The sequence below is a fragment of the Emydura macquarii genome, unplaced genomic scaffold, assembly GCF_026122565.2.
Source record: "Emydura macquarii macquarii isolate MOO-44397 ecotype Brisbane River unplaced genomic scaffold, CSIRO-AGI_Emac_v2 contig_18, whole genome shotgun sequence".
Lineage (NCBI taxonomy): Eukaryota > Metazoa > Chordata > Testudines > Chelidae > Emydura > Emydura macquarii.
Genome location: NW_027130155.1, coordinates 11653158 through 11680479, shown reverse-complemented (window position 1 = coordinate 11680479; position 27322 = coordinate 11653158). Strand labels below are relative to the sequence as shown.

Genomic DNA, 27322 nt, shown 5'->3' with positions numbered 1-27322 from the left:
TTACAAAATTTAATATACAGTCTGCATTTACATTTTTCTCTATTTTAGGGAGACCCTGGATTAATTATTCCTGGGAAACAGGGTGAATTAGGTTCCCCAGGAGAAGAAGGCTTTCCAGGGGCAAAAGGTGACAGAGGAGTTCCAGGACTTCCAGGTCTACCCGGATTCCCAGGACGTGATGGTGACGATGGGCCAAAAGGTACTTTCATGAACAAAAAAGAGCCTAGAACTCTTTATCTTATATATTACATCCATCTTGTTGAGCAAGACCCTAAGGGAAGGGGGGAAAGGACAAATTTATTGTCCACCGACAAAACTCAAGTCATAATTAAATTTGTTTTCTCTCTTTTAGGAGAACCTGGCCCACCTGGAGCTCCCGGAGAAAAGGGACTTCCAGGAAAGCTTGGTAATTCTCTTATTGGTCTACCCGGTTTTCCAGGTGCACCTGGAGTAGCAGGCCAGCAAGGTAGGAATACGTAGAATAGCTGCTAGATCTGCCTGATATACAGTTGACTGAATGGGCGTTGATTTTATTTTTACACTACAGTTGCCTAAATGATGATGAAAAGGCCTTCCGGATATTTGATGTAATACTATGCAGAAAATATTAGACCAGTTAAAGGCCCCGATCCTGCAATATGATCACCATAGGCAGACCTTTACAGCTGCATGGAGTCTGATTGAACTCCACAAGAGGGCATCAGATGCCAGTGTTAGGGCCTAACATATTAGTGACATAAGGCCATATGCTCCCTGCTGCTTTACACAACACAGAGAGGAGCACACTGGCCCAGATTGCAAAGAAGAAGGTTGGGGGAGGGAAAAGGAAGGGGAAAGGAACATCACACGATCCCCATCCCCGGCACATGTAATGGAGCTCAAGTTTGTGAGGCAGAATGGTATATGGCTAGGGGGAGGAGTCACAGAAACTCTGGGCGACATGTTCCTATTGAAGTTAATTGGGAATTACAGTGCTTTAAGCAATAGAATTTACTGCTGCTGGGGCAAATCCCCTTCCAAGGTTCTCTGTGCCATAGAGAAAGGTTTGTGTATGGCTGATGCTAGAAGTAAATTGAGGCAATATCATTGTGCAGGATGGGAGCCAAAAAGGTCCCACTTTATGGAAACCAGATCCATGTAGATCCATGAGTTTGTCACCTGTGGCTCCTGGAATCTACATTTATTGCAGAATACCTCCCTTCCTAAAGAGGACAGTGTGACAAAGCAACAGTGCAGATATGTTCTCCTCTTCTGTAGCTTTTAAAGGTGACCTCAGAAAACTTTTAACTTATGTATTTTTTTCTTTTTTGCTTCATGATAACATATAAAAAGTTGAAAGGATTTTTTTGCTTTAATGGGTTCTGCTTGTTTTTTGTTTGTATCTTAGAAATATCAGGAATGTCAACTCTGGCCTCCTTTTGTTTTGATGGAGGACCTCTTGGAGATCTATAGATGTATATTCCTTATAGGCCCCATCCTATAAGGCTAAAGATTCATAGATTTCAAGCAGTTTCATATATGTGACTGGTGTGGTTTTCTTCATAGAAGATTACATATATTTACTGTATGCCATGTATTTGTTTTCTTAGGAGAAAGAGGTGCACGAGGGTCAAAAGGAGACCCCAGTATTCCAGGGTTGGCTATCCCAGGGTTCCCTGGAGAATTCGGGCTACCTGGATTACCAGGTCGCCAAGGAGACGCAGGATTGCCTGGTCTCAAGGGCCAGTCTGGCAGACCAGGAATACCAGGTGCACCAGGTAAGGATTTGCCAGATATATCTTTATACCTCCCTTTGTTATAATTTTTCTATCATTTTCTTCCACACAGAAACAGAAGAATTGTTCCTCTCAATACAGACATAGCTCCTCTTACAGCTATGCTTCTAGGTGGCATTGTGATTTATACAGAAAATAAATGGTAGTGTTTTCTGCCCAAACTGATCAGCAGTCCTTGAAACAAAATGTCTGATGGCTTCAGTACTGTGCTTCTTGGCCCAAAAGAGGTTCCAGGACTCCTCCTGCTCATTGTGTTCCTCCATTTTTCCAGGAAGCAATCCAAAACTTCCCACGCAGGCTGTAAATTCAGTGACTGCTAATTATTGAAATACTGATGCTATCAAATCTAAATTTCTGCTGGCCCATCCCCCTGAACAAGAAACAGTTTCTGTTTTACAGAAGTTCTCCCTGTCCGTTTAGCTTTTCACCTAATATATATGTCCTTTTTTTGGACTTCTGCTATGGTAGAGGCCCTCTTTGCCTTATAAAACATACCCCTACGAACACCATCTTCCTTATTTTATCTTACTTGCAGTACAGTGAAAGGAGATCCATTATTCGTCTGTTTACTTTAACATGTTCAAATACTGAATGTGATGCATGGATTTATAAAGTTATAACTGAAATCAGAATCTGTCTCTCTCCATGGGTTAGCCAGAGCTTCCCCAGTTTCATGTTCATCCCCCATAGTTGTTAAGGAATATGTTCTTAATGGTTTTAAGATATGTGAGGTGAAAGGGTGAAGTCAAATGTGCACTGCTCCTTATTTACAGCTAAAGACTAAATCCTTCATTTTTCAGTGCACAATATATTATGCATATCTTTTGTAAAGTACAACCCATAAAATTGATTATAGAAATACAGTGTGTCTATAGATAATCTCATTAGATATAGTCTATTAAAATACAAGGGTCAGATGTAGCAATCCTTACTCACATGAGTAGCATTTGGAGATATTATAAGTGTAGGAATCGCTCACATTACTAGGGGTTGCAAGATTGAGTCCTAAAGAATATTAAGTAAATGAGAAAATTATTAAAAAATAAGAGAAAGTAATTATGTAATTCGCATTTATATACCACATATCACTACAAGTAATTAGCCACGAACACATACACACATTTACACATATTTCTTTTTCAAAATGAATGTTCTTTTGGGAATGCTTATGTTTACTAATCAAACTCTTCAGAAATATGCTTCATATTTCTCTATTTCCACAGGCCAAAGAGGAGAACGAGGTATAATGGGCAATTTAGGAATTCCTGGACCTCCTGGTGTCTTTGGAAAGCCAGGCATCTCAGGAAACAAAGGTTAGTGGCTATAATGTCTACCTTCTCTATTATTTAAGAACATAGGAATTGCCATAGTAGATCAGACTTGTGTTCCATTTAATCCAGGATCTTGTCACCCACACTGACTTGAATCATATGCTTCAGAAGAAGATGCAAGAAACTTTAGACTAGGCAAATGTGAAATAATCTGTCCCCCAGGAAAGTCTGATCCTTATCCCTAATAGTTAGAGATTAATTTAAGACTTGAAACATGAGGTATTTTTATCCCTTCCAATATGCTTTTTTCTTATAATTAACAATTATAACTCTGAATATCCTTGTTATATAGATAAATATCCAATCTTTTTGCATCTTGCTAAATTCTTGACTGTAATGAAACCTTTTAATTGTATTGAATGCCCTCTTGTTTTTGTGTTATGAGATGAGAAGAACAGAAGTTCCTCATCTACCTTCTCTAGATCATCCACTATTTTATATTCTGTTATTAAGTCCCTTTTATTCATCTCCTTCCTAAAATAAACAATCCCAATCTTTTCAATCTCTCTTCATCTGACAGTTTTTTAATTTACACAATTTGTGGATTATTTCAGGTGTGGGTATGCTAATTTCCCCTCAGCAGTCTCATTAAACACTTCACCATGAATTCATTCTTTGGTTAAATAACAATATTAAAAACATCTTTTGAATATCCAAGCACTTGCATACAGGCAACACCCATTAAAGTCAATGAGAATTTCACATGAGCAGCTGATGGAATGATCAGACCTCTGGCATCCTGTATTTCCTTGTAATTGTGGGAATGGAACAAACCAAGTTGTCATTGTCTTCTCAGTTGAGGGTGAAAAAAGAAGTCCTGTTGAAGACTACTGCTTTTAAGAAGCTGGTTCTATCATTGTTTTAGCATAGGCACATACAATCACCCTTGAAAACAGTAGTTTATTTTTGTTCCTTTTCCATTTGCTATCTGCTAGTCAGGCTTCCTCAGCATATTTTTTGTAGGTTCTCCTGGTCTTCCGGGATTGAAGGGAAGAAAAGGGTCTTTAGGAGCAAAAGGTGAACCAGGTGATAAAGGATTTCCTGGACCGTCTGAGACCACAATGAATACTGGGGATAAAGGAGAACCAGGATCAAAAGGTGCACCATTTCTTTTTCTATTTAATTTGAAAACAATTAGAGATAAATCATCCAAGTTACAATTCAAACTATATAAAGAAGCTAACTAGAATTCCTAGATTATTTTGTACCATTTTTAAACATCTGATTGCTGAGCAGCACAGAGGGAGGCTTTTTTTTTGTTTGGTTGGATTTTTTTACAGCAAATATTAAAAATATACATTCTCACTTTTAAATAGTGGTCAGAGGCGAGTGGGCTGCTATCCTGGGGTAGGTGGCAGCTGGGATAGAGGGACCAGGGCTCTCCCTACTCCACCAGGTCCCAGCCCAGGGCCCTGCTAACAGCGAACGTATCCACCACAAAGTCAGCAGGGATCTGCCTGAAATACGCTGACCTGTTACCCCGGTGCTACAATCAGACCAATGTCTAGTTCCCCTGGGCTACATCCTACTCTGTCCTCCTGTATTGTGGTCTATAGGTCCTCCAGATCTCTGGGGTCACCTGCCAGCGAAGCTCCCAATGGCTCCATCCCCACTTGGGTCTCTGCAGGCAGCTGAGTATCCCCCTGGGACTCGGCCTGGCCGGTCTCTATGTTCTGGGCCTCCCGCAGCCTCTGGGAGGGGGCCTTCCTCCTTGGCGGTCATTGCTCCCTTTTTACATCCTGTCTCCAGGCTGAGTATGCACTGCAGAGGTTGAGGAGCGTGGCCTCCTCCGACCACAATGTGCAATTAACCCCTGCTGGGCCAGTGTGTGGTTGATACACCCTATCACAATTACTTATTGCAATCCATATTCCTAAAAAAGTAATATCAGCATGATGTGATATCAGTTGTGATATGATGTCATGAATAGTGTATGAAGTTTAGGCATGCACTTTTGGTAGGCATGCATTTGCACACATTTTAATAACGTATGCACACTAAGACTTGTGTATGCACACCAGTTGAGTGTTTATGAGCAAACAAATTGAATGTGCTCACAAATACCTGATTTGCAGAGGTACGCTAGTATTTTCTCTCATAGGCTAGGCACCAGGCACATACCTACACACAAGTTACACACACTTAACTTTTACAATCAGGCTTGTTGTGTTACAGGTTTTCAGATACTTTTTTTTTTCTCCCATATGAGAAATACTGGAAACTTTAACAGATGGTCCTTGTATATTGTAATGTGTTTGCTTGTAAGAGGATAACTCCAAATTATTCACTTCATGCTTCATCTTTCTTTCCCACTGTTTTTAAGAAATGATTTAATGATACTGTGAGATACTGGATGTAATTTTATTCCATACAATTGCTGCTATAGGATTTCCTGGAAGAATAGGTCTAAAAGGAGAAAGAGGAGATAAAGGTGTACAAGGAAAAGCAGGTCGTGCTGGGACATCAGGAGGATCAGATCTGCCAGGTATGCAGCATCTGCTCTGAAAATTAAAAGCTTAAATTTCTATAGCAACATGTTTTATCATACTACGTAGACTGTAGAGATGGTGGTAACCACACAGAAGAATGCAAAACCATATTATTATTATTTATTTTATTTTATTATAACCTTAAACCTTTGCTTATCTCACCTAACTCTATTAATCTACCTCTGATGTGATTATTCCAAGCATTCTGATATTATGAGCAGCTTCAAAGATCTGCTATTTTTAAAAGAACCTACTCCCAAAATGTTTCCTCCTTTCCTCCTAGGTGTGGAATTCCACCAAATTGTATGGGTTTGATATGACAAGCAATATTAAGTCCTGAACCAATGACGAGTTTAAGATCCAAAAATCTCATGAGCCAGTAAAGCTAGAAATGAGTGCTGTGTACTATTAGAGAGAAGTTTGGAATCCACTGTTTTCCCAATGATATAAAGCATTTGTAAGAAACGTCTAAAAGTATTGTGGCATTAAAATGGATAGAAAATCTGTTTTAGATACTTTAGAAGTTTCTTATTTTAATTACAATTCTTCTCTTCCTCTAAAAGTTCGTATGGTTGGATGATGGTACAGTGGCTGCCTGCCTTTAAGGCCAGATTGATATAAAAATAACATTAATAAACAAATGTAAAACCTATCTAAAACACTTTCCAAATAGTTTGTCACAGCAAAACTGAATACATGAAGGTGTAATGAAAAAGGTTTATTGAACCTGGATTGAGATGATGTAGTTATTAACTCAGTTGTGGCTTTGCCATTTATGAGTAGTGCAGTCTTCTCACACTCATTCAGATAAAACTTTGATACCACACTTCATCACCATAAGTTCTTTGTATCTGGCTCTGAGGTAATTTCTTTTTAGAAATCATCATATAATGTTTGATTAAATAAGTAAAAATAAGTCTGGATTTGTGCTCACAAAAATAGCCCGCACCAGGAGAGAAAAAATCCACATCAGATATCATCATTGACACACAAGGTGAATAACAGGAAGAGGCCACAACCAGCAACAGGGAAAAGCAGTAACCAGCAAGAAAGAATGCTGGTGCTCCAGCTCTGTGCCTCTTTTTAATGTCTCGTGGAGCAGAACCAAACCTCATCTGTCCCTATATACAATGTATCCAAACTGCCAATGTATGCATTGCTCCTATCAGAGACTTTAGGTGTTTGGACAGCAATTCTAAATTCTATTAAATCAAAAAATCACCAAACTAAAATGTACATACATTGACACAAGATTAGGTAAAAGAAAACTGCATGAAGAAACTTCCAAACCACAAACCACACAAAAAAACTTCAAATCCTCTCTAATCTTACTGAAAAGCACTTGGTGGACAGATAACATAGGCCAGGGGTGTCAAACTCATTTGCTATGGCAGGCCAGATTTGAATTAAATGTACTTCAAGTGGGCCATACATACCATAAATCGAAATACTAGGCACAACCATTTTTATGTAGTAGTATATTTTATTTGCTAGATATCAGCGATATAGAAACTGCCCTAAATTCACTTCTACAACTACTACTATTTTATGATTAAAAGAATCTATCAATGATTAAGAATGATAGTACTTTATTTACTGCTACTGCTGCTTCCTGTTGCCTGACACCTCATACTTTGGACCACTGCATCAAAGTCTGGAGCAAGGGACTGGGCTGTGGCAAGCTTGAGTATTGCATTCAAGTGTGTGTCAGTAAGTTGAGAACAAAATCTTTACTTGTTGATGTTCATTACAGAAAAGAGCTGTTCACAGACATATGTTGTCCCAAACATGGACAGAATTTTTGAAGCAAAACACTTCAGCCTGGGATAATTTGGTCCTACATACTGATAATATGTTCCAACATCAACACTGAAAAACGTATCTCTCAAAACAGAATCACACTGCAGTTTGATTATTTCCATCTGAAGCTCCTCTGAGACCTCGTGCACATTGACAGAAAATGGGTTACAGAAAATTGCAAAGTCTTTCTCAAGATATTTGAAGTCAGAAAACCTTGCTTGGAATTCATTTCTTAAATTGGAAATTTTGCTGCTGTACTTTTTTGTGAGAGCATCACAATGAAACTCAGCTGTGTTGCATCGAGATTTTAAAGTTGGAATGTGTGCAGGATTATTATCTGAAGTTGCTTTTCCCAAAGATGAAGCTTAATCTCGAAAGCACTAATGCTGTCAAAAACATCTGTCACCAATTTATTGCGCCCCTGCATCTTTGTGTTGAGACAGTTCAGGTGTTACGTGATGTCCACCATAAAAGCAAGATCTTGAAGCCATTCATTATCCTGCAGTTCAGGCATAACCTTTCCTTTCTGATTCAAAAACAATTGTATTTCACCACACAATTCGTAAAAGCATTTCAGTACAGTCCCCCAACTTAGCCAATGAACATCAGTGTGATATGATAACCCATGGGGTTTCTCAGTTACTTCCAGAAGTCAGTTGAACTGCCTGTGGCTTGTATAAAATTAACCGTTTTTATAACCACATCCAAAACATTATCCAGTTTCAGTGTTTTACTACAGTGTTTCTTTGTGTAAAATGCAATGTAAATTACAAAACTGATATTGCGGATTGGCAGCAAGCAATTTTTCCTTTAACTTTGCAGCAACTCCAGCTTTTCTACCCACCATTTGTGGTGCTCCATCTGTAGCCAGACCCACAGCTTGCATCTAGTCTACACCTAATTTGTCCAAAGTTTCCACCAAATTATTGAAGATAGCATCACCTGTTGTTGTGTCTTTCATCGGAACCAATTCTACAAACTCTTCTGTTATGCGCATGCTTTTATCAACACCACGAATGAAAATTGCAAGCTGTGCCACATCAGTAACATCCATACTGTCATCAACTGCAATCCAAAATGCAATAAAGGACTTGACTCTGTCCTTTAATTGTTAAGGCTCTCTGACAAATCACTGATTCTCTCAGCGACTGTGTTTCTCGAGAGATTTATATTTGTAAGGCTTGCTGTTTATCCGGACATATTAATTCTGCAGTCATTAACATACATTTCTTTATAATTTCCCCATCTGAAAAAGGTTTTGATGACCGTGCTAGTTCATGCTCAATCATGTAGCTTGCCTTAAATGCAGCTTTGCTTACTTGATGGGCATTTGTTAATAGCGATTGCTGCTTTTTCAAGAACTTTTCCAATTCAGAAACTTTGTCCTCACTCAACTTCCCAATATATTTATCCTACTTCTCAGCATGCTTGGTATCATAGTGCCTCCGAACATTGTACTCTTTGGCAACAGCTACATGTTGCATACAAATCAAACATGTTGGCTTTCCATTCACTTCGGCAAAGAAATACAAATTTCTCCACTTCTCTTGAACCACATGACATTTTTTATCTATTTTTCTTTTCTTCGATAACATAATTACAAGGCCCCAGACAAGGCTATGTATGTATGTACAATACCATATGCAAGGCTGTGTAAAGACACAAGGTTGTGTATATATGTACAAGGCCCAGCTTACACAAGGTTGTGTATGCGAGATTTCACCATAACAATCTGGCATACACAGCGCTCTGCGATGCCACGAGGTATTGTTTGTCCCAATTACTTAGCTGTAAAACTCTCCTACAATGTGTGGAACTATCACAGTTTGATGATATTTTACTTTGCAGAGCTACAGTGGTATTTTGAAAACTTGTTCTATAGGAGAATTGAGTAACCCCAAAATGGTGCAGTGGAAGAGATGTGTCTTTACTAGGCACCTGAGAGAGAAGGAGCATATGTTTTTCAGACTGAACAAATCTAATATAACAATTGGCTTCTGTCTTTCCTAAACTATTTGCTAATGTATTTTTGGGACAGTTCTTCTGGAAAGATGCATGGGTGGCAATAGCAACTGAAGTAGGGAAAATGGTAAACTGTGAGCAGCTGTAGGAAGGTTTTTCTGCAGCTGAAAGTAGAGTGTATTTTGAAGTGAGTGGGCTGTGAAGAAGTAGTTCTGCCCCCTGCAATGTCCCAAGACCACACTGTCCCTCTCCTGCCTTTTGGAGCGCAGTCTCACACAGACAGCACTCTGCATGATGCCCCACAACCACACTGGCTCCTCTCCTGCCTTTTGGAGTGCTGCCTCGTGCACACGGTGTTCCACGTGCTGCCACCAGAGTATACAGATCTCATGGCAGCGCACAATGCCGTGAGATTTTGTGGCAGCGCACGATGTTGTCAGAGTGTACAACAGATCTCACGGCAGCGCGTGGAGGGAGACTACATGGGCTGGACCAAAAAGGTTGGTGGACCGTATCGGCCCGCAGGCCGGATGTTTGACACCCCTGACATAGGCCTTTGCAATGTGTTCGGAAAGAAATCCAAAGCAAAACAAAATCTTGATCTTTATCTGTAAAGTCCCCAATAGACTAGGCTTGGGATATCACAGCTATGGAACTGCCATCCACAAGAACTAAGAATGACTGCAAACCTTACAGTTTTCAAATTGAAATACAAGACCCAACTCTTTGCCATGGCTTTCCAAAAATAGTAGTAATAATGAAAAATCTGTACATGTGCTGGGCAGAGGACGAAACTGTGTTTAGACTGCCAGCTGATTGATACACTTCTGATATGCCATGGCAATGAGCGTGGGAATGGATACTGTGTGGTCATGATAAAAGTACCAAGTAGCCTAAATTTGAGGCCCACATGTTGAGACAATGTTGATATCTTGTCATCTTACAGGTCCCAAAGGATTTGTAGGTCAGCTGGGAATTCCTGGAAGATCAGGATTACCAGGACCTCCAGGAGACAGAGGGGATATGGGAGTGCCAGGTGATTCTTTATAAAACCTTGTTACAAATTCATATACTACAGAGGCACGTAGACACATCTGTAGCGTTATGGTGGGCACTGTCATGCAATGCCTACTGAGACAAGTAATCTTTACTCTCTCAAGAACCCACTGATTTTATTGGAGCAACATGAATCCGTAAGAATTTAGCCCTATATCTGTAAATACCAAACATGGTTATACTAAATTTAGTGCTACATATGTACTCAGCATGAAATCTTGTAATAATTTTACTGAATAATATTAATTTACCTGTTTTAACTGAATCAATAATTAGAACCTGCTCTGATGAATCTGTGATTAACGTTGTTATGGGTTTGAAGATACTATTAGTATTTTGGGATAACATGTCAACATATTAAAGTGAGATTGATCAACACAAGATTCAGATCCAGCTAAATAATGTTACTTTGCAAATTTTTTGTGCCTTCATTTAGTGTTTTCATCAGTTCCTAAAGATGTGTCAAGCCTCTATTAGATATTGTTACAGCAACAGAAATACAATCTGACTCAGATGAGGCTCCTGTTATTCCTTTTTTTCAATTGACTCATCTTTTCTGAGGTGAGAAGAAAAGCATGATGTCTCTGCATGTGTGTAGATTACCAAAAGTGCCATACAGTACCTGTACAGTATTTCTGGAAAATGCAGAGTTAGAATTGGGCTGATATGCAGCAGTGTGCTGGTAGTGTTAACTGGACACATGCCATCCGTGTGTTCATGGTGGGTCTTTCTGAGGGAACTCCTGCTTGGTGTGAAAGCAGTAATGTTTCCCTCAAGTGTGTTTAAAGACCGATAAAGTGAGGGAGAGAAGTTTGAGAGTCCACTGTGAGTGCTGATAAGGAAGAGCTCAGATTTAGCTGCAGAGTGCTGGAGTTTGGGCTGCTGTGGACGAGTCTGGCTAAAGAATTCACCCTCAAGATCCCAGGGGAGTGTTGGGAGTAATATACGCACACAAGTAATAATAATAAATTCTATGCGAAATTATCAAATTGAGAAATAAGCTCTCAGAAATCAGGACATTCCAAAAAGTGAGGCTGAAAACTCAAATTTAACTTATGCCTTTAAAATATGGCCTCTTCATATCGTTATATATTATTTGTCAACTTACACAGTATGTGATAGAATACCAATTTATATAGGATTACAGAAGAAATTTTGTTTTACACTGTGGGCTAAATTTATTACTCTTCACTATTTTTTTTAAGTGGACCTCATCTTCACCTCAAATGGTGTGCCTGCAATTAACTGGAGATATAAATTATATAAAAATCTAGCAATGTGACTACCTGATTGTCCCTATATATTATTGCTGTGCCTAATTGCTATAATTTCCGCAAATGATGGTGGGCACAGAATAGCACTTAGAAAATTAAAGGCCATTAAAAATATCAGCCATCACACCAGGCTTGCAAACCATGACTGACAAAATTCACAGGAAAATGCTGGAGGGATGCCATGATTTAGAATGTCCTCCTTCTGGAATTATCCCAAATTGAAAGGCTTCAGGTCTGATGCTGGAAAATTGATCCAAGAGTTATTTCAGGGATACTTGCCCCAAAACTTCTATTTTTAAAGTATTAGGAAAATGTGTTCATTTTGTGAAGTTAAACAAAGACAGAACCTGTCAAAATTGCTTGGGATTGCAGCTAATAAATATAATGTACCTTATATAACTCATAACTTACACTATCTCAACTCTGCTGTTTTCCCTTACTACCTTTAATTGCAACCATTTCTTTTAATATATATGTAAGAAGATAAATTGTACTGTCAATTATTTTGTTTTTCTTTAATGAAGAGTTGGTAACTAAAAATGTAGGCCATAAAGCATAGAAAGCATATAGTATGATATGTAACTGTGATGCTTTTGAGAGTGATACCTATATTTGCATCACTCCAGGTTCTAAGGGGAAGAGAGGATCTCCAGGTTTACCAGGACCGTCAGGTGTACGAGGTTCTCCTGGCCTTCTTGGTTTTCCAGGTGATAAAGGAGAACCAGCTAGTTCAGCATCTGGGCCTCCAGGAAAACCAGGACCAAAGGTAAAGCATGAACATCATGATAAGCTGTGGTATTGACACAACTGGCAGCACCTTTGAATGAGGATGAAATAATGTGAAGTATAAGTGAAGGCGGAGAATTTTTATGGAGCAAACTAACCCAACCAGCACTTTAGGGAAACAATCTGCTGTTGATGAGAAATATTGAAACCCTATCATGTCAACATTTTATGAGGAATCAAGGATTTGTTTGTTTTGTTTTCTCAGTTTCTCTTGTGTCCAGGAATTTCATATTTATAAAGATGGAACCTCTTTGAATAATTTTCATATTTTTATTTATGAAGACTGATCCTTTTGAGAATAAGAACTGGTGCTTAAAAAAACTTACTGAGTGTTACTGAATTGTTCAGAAGAAATCCATTTATCACATGTAAAGAAAATAAGACCGTTTTAAAGTTGTGCTATCAGTTTTTGACAGAGTAATAATATCATGATGCAAAATGAGTTGTTACTTTTTTAAACAGTTCAACTTTCTGTAGAAAAGTTAGGCCTTGTGACTGTAATTCAGTGTCACATATTCAGGTCTCTGAGTAGCTAAAACCCACTTTTTGAAGCTCAAATGAACTCTAATCTGTTATACTTGCTGCATGAGATAATTTGAAATGTGTGGATCAGATTTTATGTTGTATTACACCTTAGGCCATCCATCTAAACTGTGTGTCTAAATTCTTATCCCATGCCTCTGATATCTAGGCACTATTATTTATCACCTTGATTGGACCTATGTGTAGGAACATATTAATTATATTGGGTCAGGCCAATTATCCATCTACTTCAGAACTTGGTTTTTGACAGTGGCCTAAACCAGGTGATTCAGGAGACAGTGGAATTTTTTTTAAAATAGCAAATCTGGACATTTGTGTACAACAAATTAATTCCCAGCCCCCCAGAGGATGACCACTTTATATCCAGGAGCTTTTAAACCAGCTTGTGTAAATGCAGCTAAAGTGTATGCAGTTTGGTGATACGGAGTGTGGGGAAGCCTGAAGGCCAAAGATTCAGAGAACTGCTAACTGCTTTGTGCGATATTTAAAATACATGTATTTTAGAAATTAAAATCTCTCTTTGAAATGTTAAGTGGTGCACTGTAAGATACTAGGAGCAGATATTTCACATACCTACTTTGATATTATTTTCTGTCTGCAGATCATCTCACAACAAATAGCCATGATTATATTCACATCAGCTTTAATATATGTGATTTTTAAATGCTTTTAATTCAATATACATTTTAAAGTAATGAAACTCTTATCCAAAATGTATTTGGCTGCTGCTTCTCAGGGTGATCCAGGTCCCCCAGGAGAAATGGGAAGAAAAGGAGAAAGAGGATCACCAGGCCAGCCAGGACTTGTAGGAGAACCTGGACTACCTGGAAACAGGGGGGATTGTGGAAAACCAGGAACTCCAGGTGAGTGTTGGTTTTGGGAAATGGTGAGATTTTACATGTTTTTAGCAGAAGGGAATCTCCAAATCCTCCAACAGAAATAACTGGGCCAGATCCTCAGCTGATGTGAGTTTGCAAAGCACCATTGAAATTAAGGGAGCCATGCTAGTGTACATCAGCTGAGGATCTGGCCGAAGTAAAATTAATAGCAGACCCAGCAAACCATTAATTCTGGATCCGGTATTGACCTGTATTCAGAGTGATGCAGCTTTTTCTTCTTTTTCTTCCAAACTATTTCCCCCCATTTACAGGGCCTTCTGGATATGCTGGAGATACTGGTGCTAAAGGGTACAAAGGGGTGCCAGGACAGAGAGGCACTCGAGGTCGTCCAGGTTGGACTTTTATCCTCTCTGTCATTTTTTTCTCAACTTTCTGCATTCTTGTTTCTTTCCTCTGTTGGCATGAGATAGTTGAGATTTTTAATTTCTTCTGATTTGTTTGGCAAATTACTTTCTATATATTTGAAGTTGGTTTCTCCATGCATCTGGGTGTGAGGCTATCCTTGCCTCCTCCAGTTCCAGCTAAGGTTCTTTAACATTTCCATTATAAAGCTACAGATACAGCTTAATCCAAGAAGAGAGGGTTTTTAAAAAAAAAAAAATCAGGGCACTAGAAATAGCAGGGAGATGTAATAGCCTCATAACTGGTGAGAAAGGCCTGCTCTTCCTCATGAAAGATCTTTGAGATACCCACAGTGGATGAGAAAAGCAAAGACCTAACCAGAAGTGGAAAAGATGCAATCAGAGAAGTGAGAGAAAAAGGCAGAGCGTGACAATCCATTGTTAGAGTAACAAAGATCAGAACACTTTAAAATATACATGTAGAGAGATGTGTATGTATCTATGATACATTTTACTGAAATGAAAACAATGGGCAAAATAATCATTATAAACAAAATTAGTATGGAGTATTGTCATGGCCAGGTTCTGGTCTCATTTACACCAAGGTAAATCTGGAATAGTTCTGTTGGTTTCAATAAAGTTACTCTAGATTTATACCAGTATAACAGAGTATAGTTCTCCTTCAATAAACCTCAAATCTGTCATAGGATCTAGGATGGGTCCCATTAATGTGGATCCCATTGAAGGACCTGGTCCTACAATTTCTCTGAAAGACAAAAAAGTAGCCTGTAGGCATGGTGAGGGTCTAATCCTGAATCCATTGATGTCCATGGGAGTTTTGCCAGTGAGTTCAATGAGATCAGGATGATGCACTTTACCACCATTTACACTCTAGTACAGCTGTGATTTTTTTTAAAGTACCACTGTTAATAACATTTTAGTAAATAAGCATAATTTCCTAATGATTTTGCATTTCAAACAGATAAGTGAAAATGAAAATGACAGTCTGGTCCATTATAATTCTCAGGTGCAATAGGAGCCCCTGGAGCCAATGGACCTGTTGGTGAAAGGGGGAATCAAGGACAGGATGGTATTCCTGGCTGCCCAGGAGAAAAGGGAGAACGAGGTACTGCAGTATAATATTTTCATGTTATTTTAAACTCATTTCCTTTCCCGTTAACAACCCTTGTCAATCCTGTGGGCTAAAAGAGGAATATCTGAAGTACAAAATTTATGTTTGTAACTAAAAGGTTTCTTTCACACTTCACAAACTTTCTGTATGAATTTTACATAGGACATCAAAATGCAATACATACACATGGCTCCTGCATGACATTTCTGGTTTATCATCATCATTACATAGTCCATTTTAATGCCCACTTCTACAAAGGTAAAGGTATTGCTGCTAATATCTTAGGTGGCCTCAAAAAGACTCTAAGAGGTAAAGAGATTCTACACTTTTATGATGAAGCAACAGCCTCAACTGCTAGATGGAATAAGAACTTAGAGGCCAACCCTGGGTCTACTCATCTGAATAAACTTACTCCCCTGCTTACACCTTTGTGGGATCCAAACTCTCAAATCCTTCAGTTAGATGCCCCAGCAGCCACTGAAAATTACAGTTCTTCCTCATTTTCAGAAGAAAAGTGTTCTCACATTTTTAGCCTCAAGCTTCTTTTTTGTGTGTCAGTATAAAAGTAGATATTCAATATTTTCCTTCATATCAGGTTCTTAATAACTACTGTCATATTATTTTCACTTTTTATGTACTTAAGTTTCTTTTCTCATTTTTCTTAGCTGCTAATTTAAAACAAATGCAAAGGCTTTTCCTGCTTTTTTTCTTTTTCTTCAGTTTGGTTTTGTGTGTGTGTGTGTGTGTGTGTGTGTGTCTGTGTCTGTGTCTGTGTCTGTGTCTGAAAATATTTTAGCGTTGTAAGATACATCTCACATATGACTGTAAAATGTGCCTCCAAGATCAACAGAGCTGGTACCGCATTTGTATTTCCAAGTAGTAGTGTAACACGAATCCAAATTAATGAAGATTTTTTCAAGCAGCTAAAATGTGTGGTTTGATCTAGTATATGTTTCCAAATGTATAGAATGTTAGACAAATATAACATGTATCTTCCCTCTGTGCATAAGGGCTGCTGAGTCTCACATGAAATATTATTTTGCAGGTGCATCAGGATGGCAGATTCCAGGTTCACAAGGTATTTCTGGTCCTAAAGGTGAGTTTTCTTTTCAGATACCATGACTTTGGTTTTTAAACATTTTTTTTAAAGGCCAAATTCTTCACTTGGATGCTTAAATTGGCACTTAGGCTCTTAAAAAAGAGGGAGAGTGATTTTGTGGTTAAAACCAGTGATCTGGCCCTGTATGTTAGGTTCTTCTTCGAGTGCTTGATCATGTCCATTCCATTATAGGTGTGTGCACGCCTCCATGCACGGCTACCGGAACTTTTTTCCCCTTAGCAGATCCCGTAGGGCCGGTTCCAGCGCCCCTGGTGTCCCGCACACATGCCGCAGTATATGAGGCGCTGCTGCCCTATGCTCCCTCAGTCCCTTCTTTCCGCCCGTGACGGTTACTGGAACTGCCTGCGCTTACACTGCAAGCGCTTATTTCCCTGTGTTTTAAACTTTAAACACGGATTTTTTTTTGTGTTAATTAGTTAGTTAGCTTAATAACTGTTGTAGTGGTAGTTAGAGAGTTTGAGATAGTCTGGGTCAGACTTTATTGGGAGCAGGTATGCTCTGGTGTCATGGCTTCAAGCCATGCGCTTTTGGCGGGAAGGCTTTCCTGCTAACTGACCCGCACTGCCTGAAGCTTTGGGGGAGAAGCCCTTCGTGAGAAGAGAGAGGATTTCAGACCTTCAGGAAATCCACCTGAAAGCCTGGCTCATGGAGCCCCCGAGCCAACTCCGAGCCAACCCGCTTCGCTGCGGAACCCAGCGTGCCGTTGGTGCAGAGGGCACCGTCGGCACCGACCCGACTCGACACCGCGAAGACGGAGCATGAATACTCCCCCACACCGTCGGAGCAGACGAGGTGGAGCGCCAATTCGCACCAAGGTCGGATCACAGAGACCCTCTGCTGGAGCCAGCATCTCTAACCAGAGAGCCTCCCCTGACTCGGGAGTGGGGGAGCCCCTCGGCACCTACCAGCACCATTGGCCGAAGGGCGGCAAGAGCCTTGTTGGCCTTGCATACACCACCATCACCCATGCCTCCACGAGAGAGAAGGGGCTGGCGTTACAGGGAAGCCCACATTGGGACCCCACAGAATGGCTCAGGAGATCCCCGGTATGGGGAGGAAGATCTCCTGCAGACTGGTTTCCTAGGGTAGAGCAGGAACACTCCCCTAGAAGTCATCCCAGGTTGCGGTCGCTGAACTCACCTGCATCGAGGTGGAGAGTGAAGTCACCCGCCCGACACCGGTCTCAACCCCCCAGCACTGGGTGAAGTCCATCCCACCGCTGCGGCAACGAAGAGTCGCCCGCAAGGACATGGCGCTGATCCCGGTCACCTGAGACAGTCTTGGTACCGAGAAATTCGCCCTGCGGTGCAGCACCCGATAGCAGGAGACAGGCTCGGCACTGAGGAGTTCGACACCCCCCCCCCCCCCCCGCGCCGAGGCAACGCTGAACCCTGGATGCCGGGGACGGACTCGGCACAGTGGAGTTTGCCCCCCGCACTGAGGCCCCTTCTGCTAATGAACACAAGGGCAGCACCCTAGCCTATACCCTCCTTCAGGCTTGAGTGAGCCAGAAGGCCTTCGGACCACTGGGTCCTTGAGATAGTTCGGTGAGCTAGGGGCCCCGGTCGTCTCCTCCCCCCAACCCCTCAACGCCTCTCCCTTCCTCCCTCTCAATGGCAATTCCACATCCAAGAGGTTGAGGCCACCTCAGCCAGGAGCAGCGGGAGAGGTCCCACAGGCAATGGTGGAAGAGGTCCTACTCGAGGTACTTCCTCGTCCCCCCCCCAAAAAAAAGGGGGTGGGGATTTGAGAACGTTGGCAGACCTATGTCTCACAAATACTTAACAAGGGCTCAAGTCTCGCATGGTCCCTCCAGCTCCAGTAGTCGAAACAGGAGCTTGGTATGCCGCCCTGGATGTCAAGGTCGCACATCCTCAAAGGTTCCTTCACTTCGTAGGGGTTGACTCCCTTTAATGCTTTACGGCTTACCCCGTGGTCTATTACTTGGCCGACAGTGTTTACTGAAGGCCTGGCAGTGATAGCTGCGCGCTCGAGGGTGCAAGATCTGCCCAGGCAGGCCCAGGTCCCAAGCCCAGAGCAATGTGAGCCGATCAGGCCCCTCTTGTGGCTGGTGAGTCCTGCTGGTAAACACACAAAGTTCACGTTAACTCACGTGCAGCCTACGGAAGGCATCGGCGTGACCGGTTGCTTCCCGGACCAGACCTTCTTGCCCCAGCCATGCTGTGGGACAGAGTCCCTCAGGATGGGCCACATGCACAAATGCCCTATGACAACAGCCAAATGTTGCCGACAGCTGTTAGGTCATAGGGTGGCCTGCACCTATGGGGTGAAGATAGCTAGCCTGACGCTTAGGCCGCTTCAGGGATACAGTCTGAGCAGGCAGCTCCTGCACTGGGAAGCTATGATCCCCTTTCCTCCCCTCCCCCCCTAAAAAAAAAAAAACAAAAAAAACCTAACAGCAGCAAGCCTAGTCTCCCAAAACTGATGAACCACTCCTCGGGATGTGGGAAGGGGCGTTCTGTTCGTGGAACACGCTCCTTCAGTTACCCTGATAGCAGCCGCCTTGAACAGAGGGTAAAGTGCCATATCAGCACTCACCTTGGCTCACAAAACATCTAGCCAAGGGAGGAGAGGCACACTGATGGGAATACCCATAAAATGCTCTCAGAGCTTGTGGAATGTCCTTCCACTTTATCGAGGGCAGGGAGTTACAGGTGCTGACAGACAGTATAGCGACCATGTACTACATCGACAGGCGGCGGGAGCCCATTCGTCAGCCTTATGAAGGGAACCTATCAGTCCTTAGGACCTGGCGGTGGTCACCTCCCGGGGGTGAGGAATGGTGAGGTGGACCGCGTAAAGGGGTCACTTTTTCTCACCACAAGGGGTTGCGGTGCCCACTAAGGGTGTCTACGACCCTCTGGAGGGGTTTTTTTCCCAAAGGGAATCCGTCTGTATCGGACTGCAGCATGAGGTGTCCGCAGTGCTGCTCTCTCCATGGTCAAGGTGCGGGGGCGCTCGCCAATGCCATTCGTCTGTAGCGGTCAGAGACCTTCATATTCACTTTCCCGCCTTTCCCCTCCTGCATACAGTCCTGCTCAAAATGAGGAGGAACTAAACAGATGCCATCTTGATTGTTCTGGCTTGGCCATACCAGCACGGGTTCAGCATGCTGCTGCATTTCTTGATCATCCACCTCAGGAGCCTCCGAGCCAGTGTGATCCCAGCTTCAAGGATCACAGTCACCTGTGGTGCCCAGACCTGGACCCTGAACACCTCAGGGAGTGATAGATCGGTGGCCGAGAGGCGATGAGTGAGCCACTCAGAACAAGCCCAGTGAGTACCAATGAGTAGCAGGAAGCTCCACGCAGGTCGTGTACCGGGTTAAGTGGAAGTGCCTCTTGCCTGCCGGGAGCAGTCCCGAGATACTCTGCCCAGCCTCTCGCCAGTGCAGGCAATCCAGGAAATACTTGCCGCAGCTATAGCTCCAGGGACTGACTGTGGCCTCCCTGAAGCCCCACCTAGCAGCCATATCAGCCTTCCATCAGCCACTGGAAGGGGGATTGCGGTCCTCCCGTCAGATGGTGGTTCAGTCCCTTACGGGGTGGGAAGCTCTATCCGTAGGTCCGCGACCCAGTGCCTCCCTGGGATCTTGACCTGGTCCTTCCAGGCCCACAAGCATCCCCACCCCCCAAAACCCACGGCGTCATGCCCTCTACTCTGGTCTTCCGGGAAGGTGGCCTTCCTGGGAGTATTTACTTCGGCAAGGAAGGTCTCCAGGATCAGAGCTCTGACTTCGGAGTTCCTCCCTCATACTGTAGTCTATAAGATAAGGTTCAGTTGAGACCACACCAGGCCTTCCGGCGCAAGGTGGTTGCCCAGTCTCATTGGACCAATCACAAATCCTCTCCAGGTTTTCCCGAACCACATGGTCCGGAGGAGAGGAGAAGGCAACACTCACTAAAACGTGAGTGGGGCCCTGGCTTCTACATCAGATGTACGAGGCTGTTCTGGAGAGTGACGCAGCTCTTCCTCACAGCATCCGATCGGATGAAAGGTTCACCAGTCTACACCCGGCGCAGTTTCCTTGGGAATAATTTCCTGCATCATGTTCAGCCATGAGCAGGTGAAGGTGCTGCTTCCGGATGCCACAGCTCACCCAACAGAGCTCAAGCTCCATCTACAGCCTTCCTAGCGGAAGTGCTTAGGGCAGGGCATCTGCAAAGTAGCTGCCAGGCTGGCGGTACATACCTTCACGTCCCACCATGCCTCTGTCCAAGGCACGGGAAGGAGTGGGCTTCAGCAGAGCTGGGCTGCAGGCAGCTCACCGCTAACTCCGGCCCACCTCCAGGGTACTGCTTGTTAATCACCTGTAGTGGAATGGACATGAGCAAGCACTCGAAGAAGAAAACAAGGTTACTTACCAGTAACTGATGTTCTTCAAGATGTGTTGCTCATGTCCATTCCACAACCCACCTCCCGTCCCCGCTACCGGAGTTGGTGGAAAGAAGGGACTGAGGGGGCGTAGGGCCGGCAGCAACTCATATACCGCGGTATGTGTGCGGGACTCCAGGAGGCACCAGAGCTGGCCCTATGGAATCTGCTGAGGGGAAAAAAGTTCTTGTAGCCGTGCATGGAGGCGTACACACACCTATAATGGAATGGACCTGAGCAACACATCTCGAAGAACTTCAGTTACTGGTAAGTAACCTTGTTTTTCAAGATCTCTTACTTTATTATTTCTATATAATAAAAAAAAATCAAGGACATATTTTCTGCTTGTATAAAGGTGTGCTTAAGCACAGGAGTCTCTAGTTTGTTTTTTATAACAATTTGATTATCAGGATATGATCTAACACAGGTAGGTGTTGCTAATGCACTAGCCATTGTGTGCCAGGATAAAAGAAAGCCACATCTATTTCCTTTCATCTAAATTCCCTTTCACTCTTATTCAGCTCTCTTTTTTTGTACTTACATGACTGGAGATTCATGAGGTGGAAATGATTTCCTAAGAAGGAAAATAACAGTTTCCAATCTCTGTCTTTTTGCATTGTGTTTCTAATACTGAGTGGGATCCAGTAATGTCCCTCAGTAATGAAAAGCTTTCCCTTCACATGTAAGCCAAGGAGTTCAAGGATAGGACTAAGAACAAAATGAGTCAGTTCTGGATCCTGTTATATTTAGCTGTGACTTGGTTTAATAGAATTTGGCAGTTCCAGCTCCAAAACTATAGCATTTTTGATCATGGCAACAAACAATCCCTTGTTCTTTCTCCCTCAGATGTTTCCACTCATTTGTCAACATCACTCCTTTGCACAGCCACGCTCTCCAATGTAGTCTCAAAGGAACAGCAGTGTGTTCCCCACCACACAGAGAGTGCTGCCTACCCTGAGTCACATTACCTTACAGCAGCAACTTGGCTCTTGTAACAAACAGGCACTTGGCACCGACTCCACTTCCAACCCTGACAACAATCCCATCTTCAACATACAATAAATATACGCATTCTTGGTTGTTGGGATTCTAAAAGTAATGGCTGCCCCATTGAAAATTATCTCAGAACTTATGCAACTTTTTATGTTTCACAGGAATCAAAGGTGACCTGGGGATTCCTGGTAGTCCAGGACCAGAAGGTATTAAAGGTCTAATGGGGGATCCAGGACCAATTGGACCTCCTGGATTGAATGGAAAGGCAGGATTCCCAGGTGCACCAGGCATAATGATTCCCGGACAGAAAGGAAATAGAGGTCTTGCTGGCGTGGATGGAAGACAAGGTGTGTTGCTCTTATTTCTTATTGATATGAAAAAAAGCTTTAGCATCTGGTGGAGATGGTTTGGCAAATCTAGAATCACAGGTGAAAGGGGCTTATGTGTGCCTGTACTTTATGATTAAACAGATAATTGCTTTATCAATTGGTGTATCTTTACCATTGGAAAAACTATGTACATCTACACAGTGAAACATAAAATTAAAATAACATAATGGATCTCAATCCATGAACCACATCATCTGCTAAAATCCCCATCTGCCCCCCATCCCTACATAAACCCTTTCACCCATTTCCCCTTGGATCCTGCACCAGGCCTGAGCTAGTGGGCTTGCACAGGTATCACCGAGGGCCTACTTAAAGGCAGTGAGATAACACTGGTGTGACTGAAGGCCTAAACTGGTCTGAAGATGGGTGCTGGATGGAAATAACTCCACTCTCATCCCAGGTTTCAGATGGAGTGTGCCAGGGCTGACAGTTGGAAAAAATTCATGTTTATGCTGCTTGCTCTGGAATTATTGCAGGACAAAAAACACGGAGCCCCGTGATTCCACTTCCGCAGAGTCACTGTTCATGGCAGAACTGTACTGTAAATAATTCTGGCATGAAACATGACTACTGATTGCCTTTACTGATTCAGCTTTTTTTTTTTTTTAAATGTAGGTATTCCTGGTAGTCCAGGACCTTCTGGTACACCCGTCTACAGCTTAAAAGGAAACAAAGGTGTTAGAGGTGCAGATGGCACACCAGGACTACCAGGACTGGTAGGCAGTATTGGTCCACAAGGTTCAACAGTAAGTGAAATGAATACTCCTCCTTTCTCACACACTTTTTATTTTCACAGTTATGGTGAAAATTACATCCAGGCAAAAAAGTTGTGATATAAGAAAGAAATTAAGGTGGGTACTGGTTGTGCATAATCTTCAGAGGGCAGAGGAACACGTTTGAACATGAATTTATAGTAGTTTCCTTTCTTTTGCTGTTTTATCATTCATGAGTGCAACTCTTAATGGATGAATTTCCATTTACTTGTTTTCTTAAAAATGGGCAGAATATTTATTTTTAGTGTGTTTACAAACATGTAGGGCCAGATGTTGTTGTGTCTGATTACAGTATGTTTGTAAACACATTTTGCAATGGTTCAGATATTTTACCTTCCAACATTCTTTCTTGATTTTTGACAGCTGTAGAAATTCAGGAACACTTTTGTGTCATTCTATTTTCCTGGAAAATAGCATAGTCAGTAACATTGAATTCTAACTAAAAACCCAGACAGCATAACTTGCAGTGTGTAAATCTTGCTATAATTCTTCTTTGTTCTTGTTGTGTGACCTGCAGGGAGTTGAAGGCATCCCAGGCAATGCAGGCCCTAGAGGTGAACCTGGCTTTCCAGGACTTCCAGGTGTAACAGGTATTCACCTATTTATTAAACAAACTTTTTGTGGACAAAGTGCAGCCATTTGCAGATTGCATTACAGCACAGTACCAGTTGTATAACTGGAGACATGGAACTTTCTTAGTAAAATGTGGTTGTAGGAGGGCCAGGGATGGAATGGCAACAGAGAAGATTCACCAGAAACAAGATGATTTGTGATCAATCTTGATCATCATCCTGTCTGGGTTGAGTTTTATTGCAGGGATTCTAGTTTAGCCCAACCTGACACCAACTCCACAAAAAACATCTGCCTTCCCTGCATGCAATTTTTCAATCAATAAACTTAACAATATAAAACAAGGTGGCTCCCTATGGTTTGCGAGACTTTCTGGCTCTGGCTTCTGGTCAGAACTTCCAGCTGTACCCTATTCCTGTTCACTATGATCCCCCACTATGCACAAGGCCGGCATAAGGATTTGGGGGAAAGTTTGCCAAATGATTCTTTGGGATATATTCCAACCAAAGATTGATTTTACATACAAATTTTGTGGGGGTTGGAGGTAGGGATATATTTTTAGATTTGTCATAACTCCAGTTCTTTGGGACAGGGACTTTTATGTTTGAACAGCATCTAGCACCATGGGACACCGATCCTGATTGGGCCTTCTGGGTGCTATTTTATTACAACATAATGCATTGTACTGCCAACACAGCCATGGGTGAATGACCAGGATTCCATCCTGTATTTGGCATCTGCAAAACAGTCATTCACTAAATTTCAAACATTTACAATTTGGCAACCCTAGGCAGTCACTGTCACTGAAGGTAGAATTTGAAAGCAGAGGGGTTGCACAAATGTCACTGGGGGCATCATTTGGCCTACAGACCAAATTATGATGATGCATAAGATGGAAAGAACCCATCTTGAGTGTAAGAGCATATGCTGAGTTTGTGGGATTGGCAGTTAAAAATAAAAATCTATATTCTTGCAAATTGACTATATTTTATATGTAAATAATTGAGCATCAATAAATATGGAACCCTACAGTGCCATTTTTACTAAATAGTCGCTGTATCTTTTTGTTAAGACTCTGTGAGATCATGTACCTGGAGGATTCTTAAATGATTCTATGAAACCACTGACAGTTCTTTTGGCATCTACAGTCAGGCATGTGTCTAATCTTCCTTTTTAGGAGAAAAGGGTAATCGAGGACCCCCTGGGCCAACTGGTGCAGCAGGACCAATCGGACCAAAGGGCCCCCCGGGTAACCATTATTTCAGTCTCTCTCATTCTAGCCCCCAAAAACTTTTTTGGGGGGACTGGGGGGGAAGGAGGGTTAATATAAAGCATCCAGCTCTTTGTTATATTTTCCCTGTTAGGTCAGCCTGGAGCACCTAGGAAAGCAACATGTATCCCAGGAAACCAAGGACCTGCTGGATCACCTGGAAGCCCAGGACTACCAGGAGATCCAGGACCTCAAGGGCCACCAGGACTACATGGTATATGTTTTGCCATCAAACATGTTTGCTTAGACCAATTGATGAGACGACTTGTTGGTTTGGCTGGCACCCTGAATTTCTGCTTAGACACATTTATCTCTCTGAAGATAGCTTTCCTTTTCAATTGTATTTTAGTGTCATTTTGACAGCCTCCTATTTATAACTTTACCCCTAGTTCACTGGCTGGGTGAACAGTTCCTTCAACATAGAGCTATGCGAAAAATAATTCATGAACATTTTTGTCATGCTGTTCACAATTTCCTTTTGAGCAGATTCATGACCATGACATTTGTGAAAGGTGGTTCGTCTTGACAAAAAATACCCATTTAATACAGTGGACAAGACATGTAACAAAATGTGTATCTCCTTCAGGGGTTGACCTCACAGCATTTTTGTCTGTGATTGGCATAGGGGGGTGTGGTTTTATTGTTTTTGTTTTTTGTCTACTTCACATCAGCTCAGAAATTGCTCTTTGAAGAATCCTTGCACCCATCAGGATGAGTATGCTCATCCCATAGGTTCTTAAAGGAGCCAAGTAAACTCAGCCACCATCCCATTCCTTCTCTAATCCTGTTCCCTTTTTTTTATTCTCTCGCTCTCCCAAAGCACCACCTCTGATTCTTACCATCCCAGCCAATACATTCCAAAGGAGACCGTCGTCCCACAGAGTGGAGAGCTTTATGCTTCCTTCCCATCTTAGCTTAGCTGATGGTCTCTATCTTACCACTGACACACATTACCAGCATCATGCTGGTTCCTGCTCACCAGTGTCCTCAACTGATACTGAACACCATTTCCCAACTGCTTTCAGACTGAAGGAGGTGGTGAGACCAACCAGCAGGGAAGTGGAGTGCATCAAGCATGCGGGAGAAATGGGTGTTCCTAGCAGAAGCGTATAAGGCCAGTTAGAACTACTGAGAATCCCGAACCAGCATCTCTTGGCAACCAGAATCAATTTCTGTTTTCTGCTAGGTTGCTCCCATGAAGTCTGGCCAATCCTTAAGGTGTAGGCCACCCAAGAATTAGCCAGCTCCCAAAGGGTTAACAAAAGGCATAAAATAAAGGAATATTTTTGTCTCTTACAAGAAAATTTATCTTGTATTCGAATCTACCTTATTTATGGATCTATGAGCAATAACTCATATCACTTTGGATTGCTGTTGTAATTTTGGAAAATTTTCAATAAAACAACAAATGCTGAAAAAGGTATATAAATATTAGCTTTAGTTTTGTAACAGTCCCTTGTGAAAATTAAAACTTTCCACAGTGTAACCACTGTTTTTATATCATCTTCCTAATTTATTTGATGGGAAATCTGGTGACAGAAATATTCTAGAATCCTGACTTTAAAGCATTTGATTCCATAGAAAATTATATCACAGTATTTGCTATTATGAAGGTGTTGTTTGGTTGGCTGTTTGTTTTTTGTCATTGTTAATTGTGTATATGTAGAATAATTACTGTTATATTAACACACATTCTTGTGTATACAACATAGGACCTCAAGGTGTAAAAGGTCTACCAGGTCATTGTGGAAATCCAGGTATACCTGGACCACTTGGTCCAAAAGGAGACAAAGGATTTCAAGGACAAAGAGGTACAGTAAAGGAGACATAGCTCTTTGTGTCCCATCAGACTGACGCTGCAGATAAATTGGACTCCAATTTCTGGGGATCCTTCCATTTGGATGGAAATCACATTGACACCCTCAATCAGGCCCAGATTCAGCAAAGCACTTACTCACATGCTTAACTCTAAACACGTGAGCAGTCTCACAGAAATCATCTCTTTTCAGATCTCATTTGAAAACATACCTTTCTTCCCTTGGTTATACTGCTTAACTTCTCTCTCCCTCTGTGATTGGCCATGTTTGTTTATTTATTTAGAAATCCATGTCCATCACCAAGCACCAGTGCACCTTACTTTTTATATAAACACTCAATTATAAAACAGCAAATTAGAACTGCTTGTTTTAATTCATTCACCATAAAATGTTTTTATATTTCCTACTCTCCTGTAAAATAAGCTGTGTTTTTAATGTACCCTCTATTATTTAGCACTGTGCATTTTGGAATACAGCTTGAAGGAAGAATGCTGTATAGAATCAAATTGCATTGTGTTTTATAAATAATATTGTTTTATTTGTTCCACACAAAAGCTTTTTCCATAGTTTTTACATTCAACAGGATTTAAAACATGTATATCTGTTT

General features: G+C 41.9%; 1 protein-coding gene across 2 annotated transcripts in view; it reads left to right on the top strand.

The window, feature by feature from the left end:
- The window catches only part of COL4A3 (collagen type IV alpha 3 chain), a 106522-nt gene that overhangs the window by 72059 nt on the left and 7141 nt on the right, over positions 1–27322 (top strand). For both annotated transcript variants that reach the window (XM_067561297.1, XM_067561224.1), the window contains 18 exons: positions 49–199; positions 353–466; positions 1590–1757; positions 2999–3088; positions 4070–4204; positions 5493–5591; positions 10304–10393; positions 12314–12453; positions 13753–13879; positions 14167–14247; positions 15284–15382; positions 16434–16484; positions 22058–22243; positions 22901–23031; positions 23576–23648; positions 24806–24877; positions 24993–25112; positions 26611–26709. In XM_067561297.1, the coding sequence (XP_067417398.1) occupies positions 49–199; positions 353–466; positions 1590–1757; positions 2999–3088; positions 4070–4204; positions 5493–5591; positions 10304–10393; positions 12314–12453; positions 13753–13879; positions 14167–14247; positions 15284–15382; positions 16434–16484; positions 22058–22243; positions 22901–23031; positions 23576–23648; positions 24806–24877; positions 24993–25112; positions 26611–26709 (2026 nt within the window). The remainder of the gene's footprint in view (positions 1–48; positions 200–352; positions 467–1589; positions 1758–2998; positions 3089–4069; positions 4205–5492; positions 5592–10303; positions 10394–12313; positions 12454–13752; positions 13880–14166; positions 14248–15283; positions 15383–16433; positions 16485–22057; positions 22244–22900; positions 23032–23575; positions 23649–24805; positions 24878–24992; positions 25113–26610; positions 26710–27322) is intronic.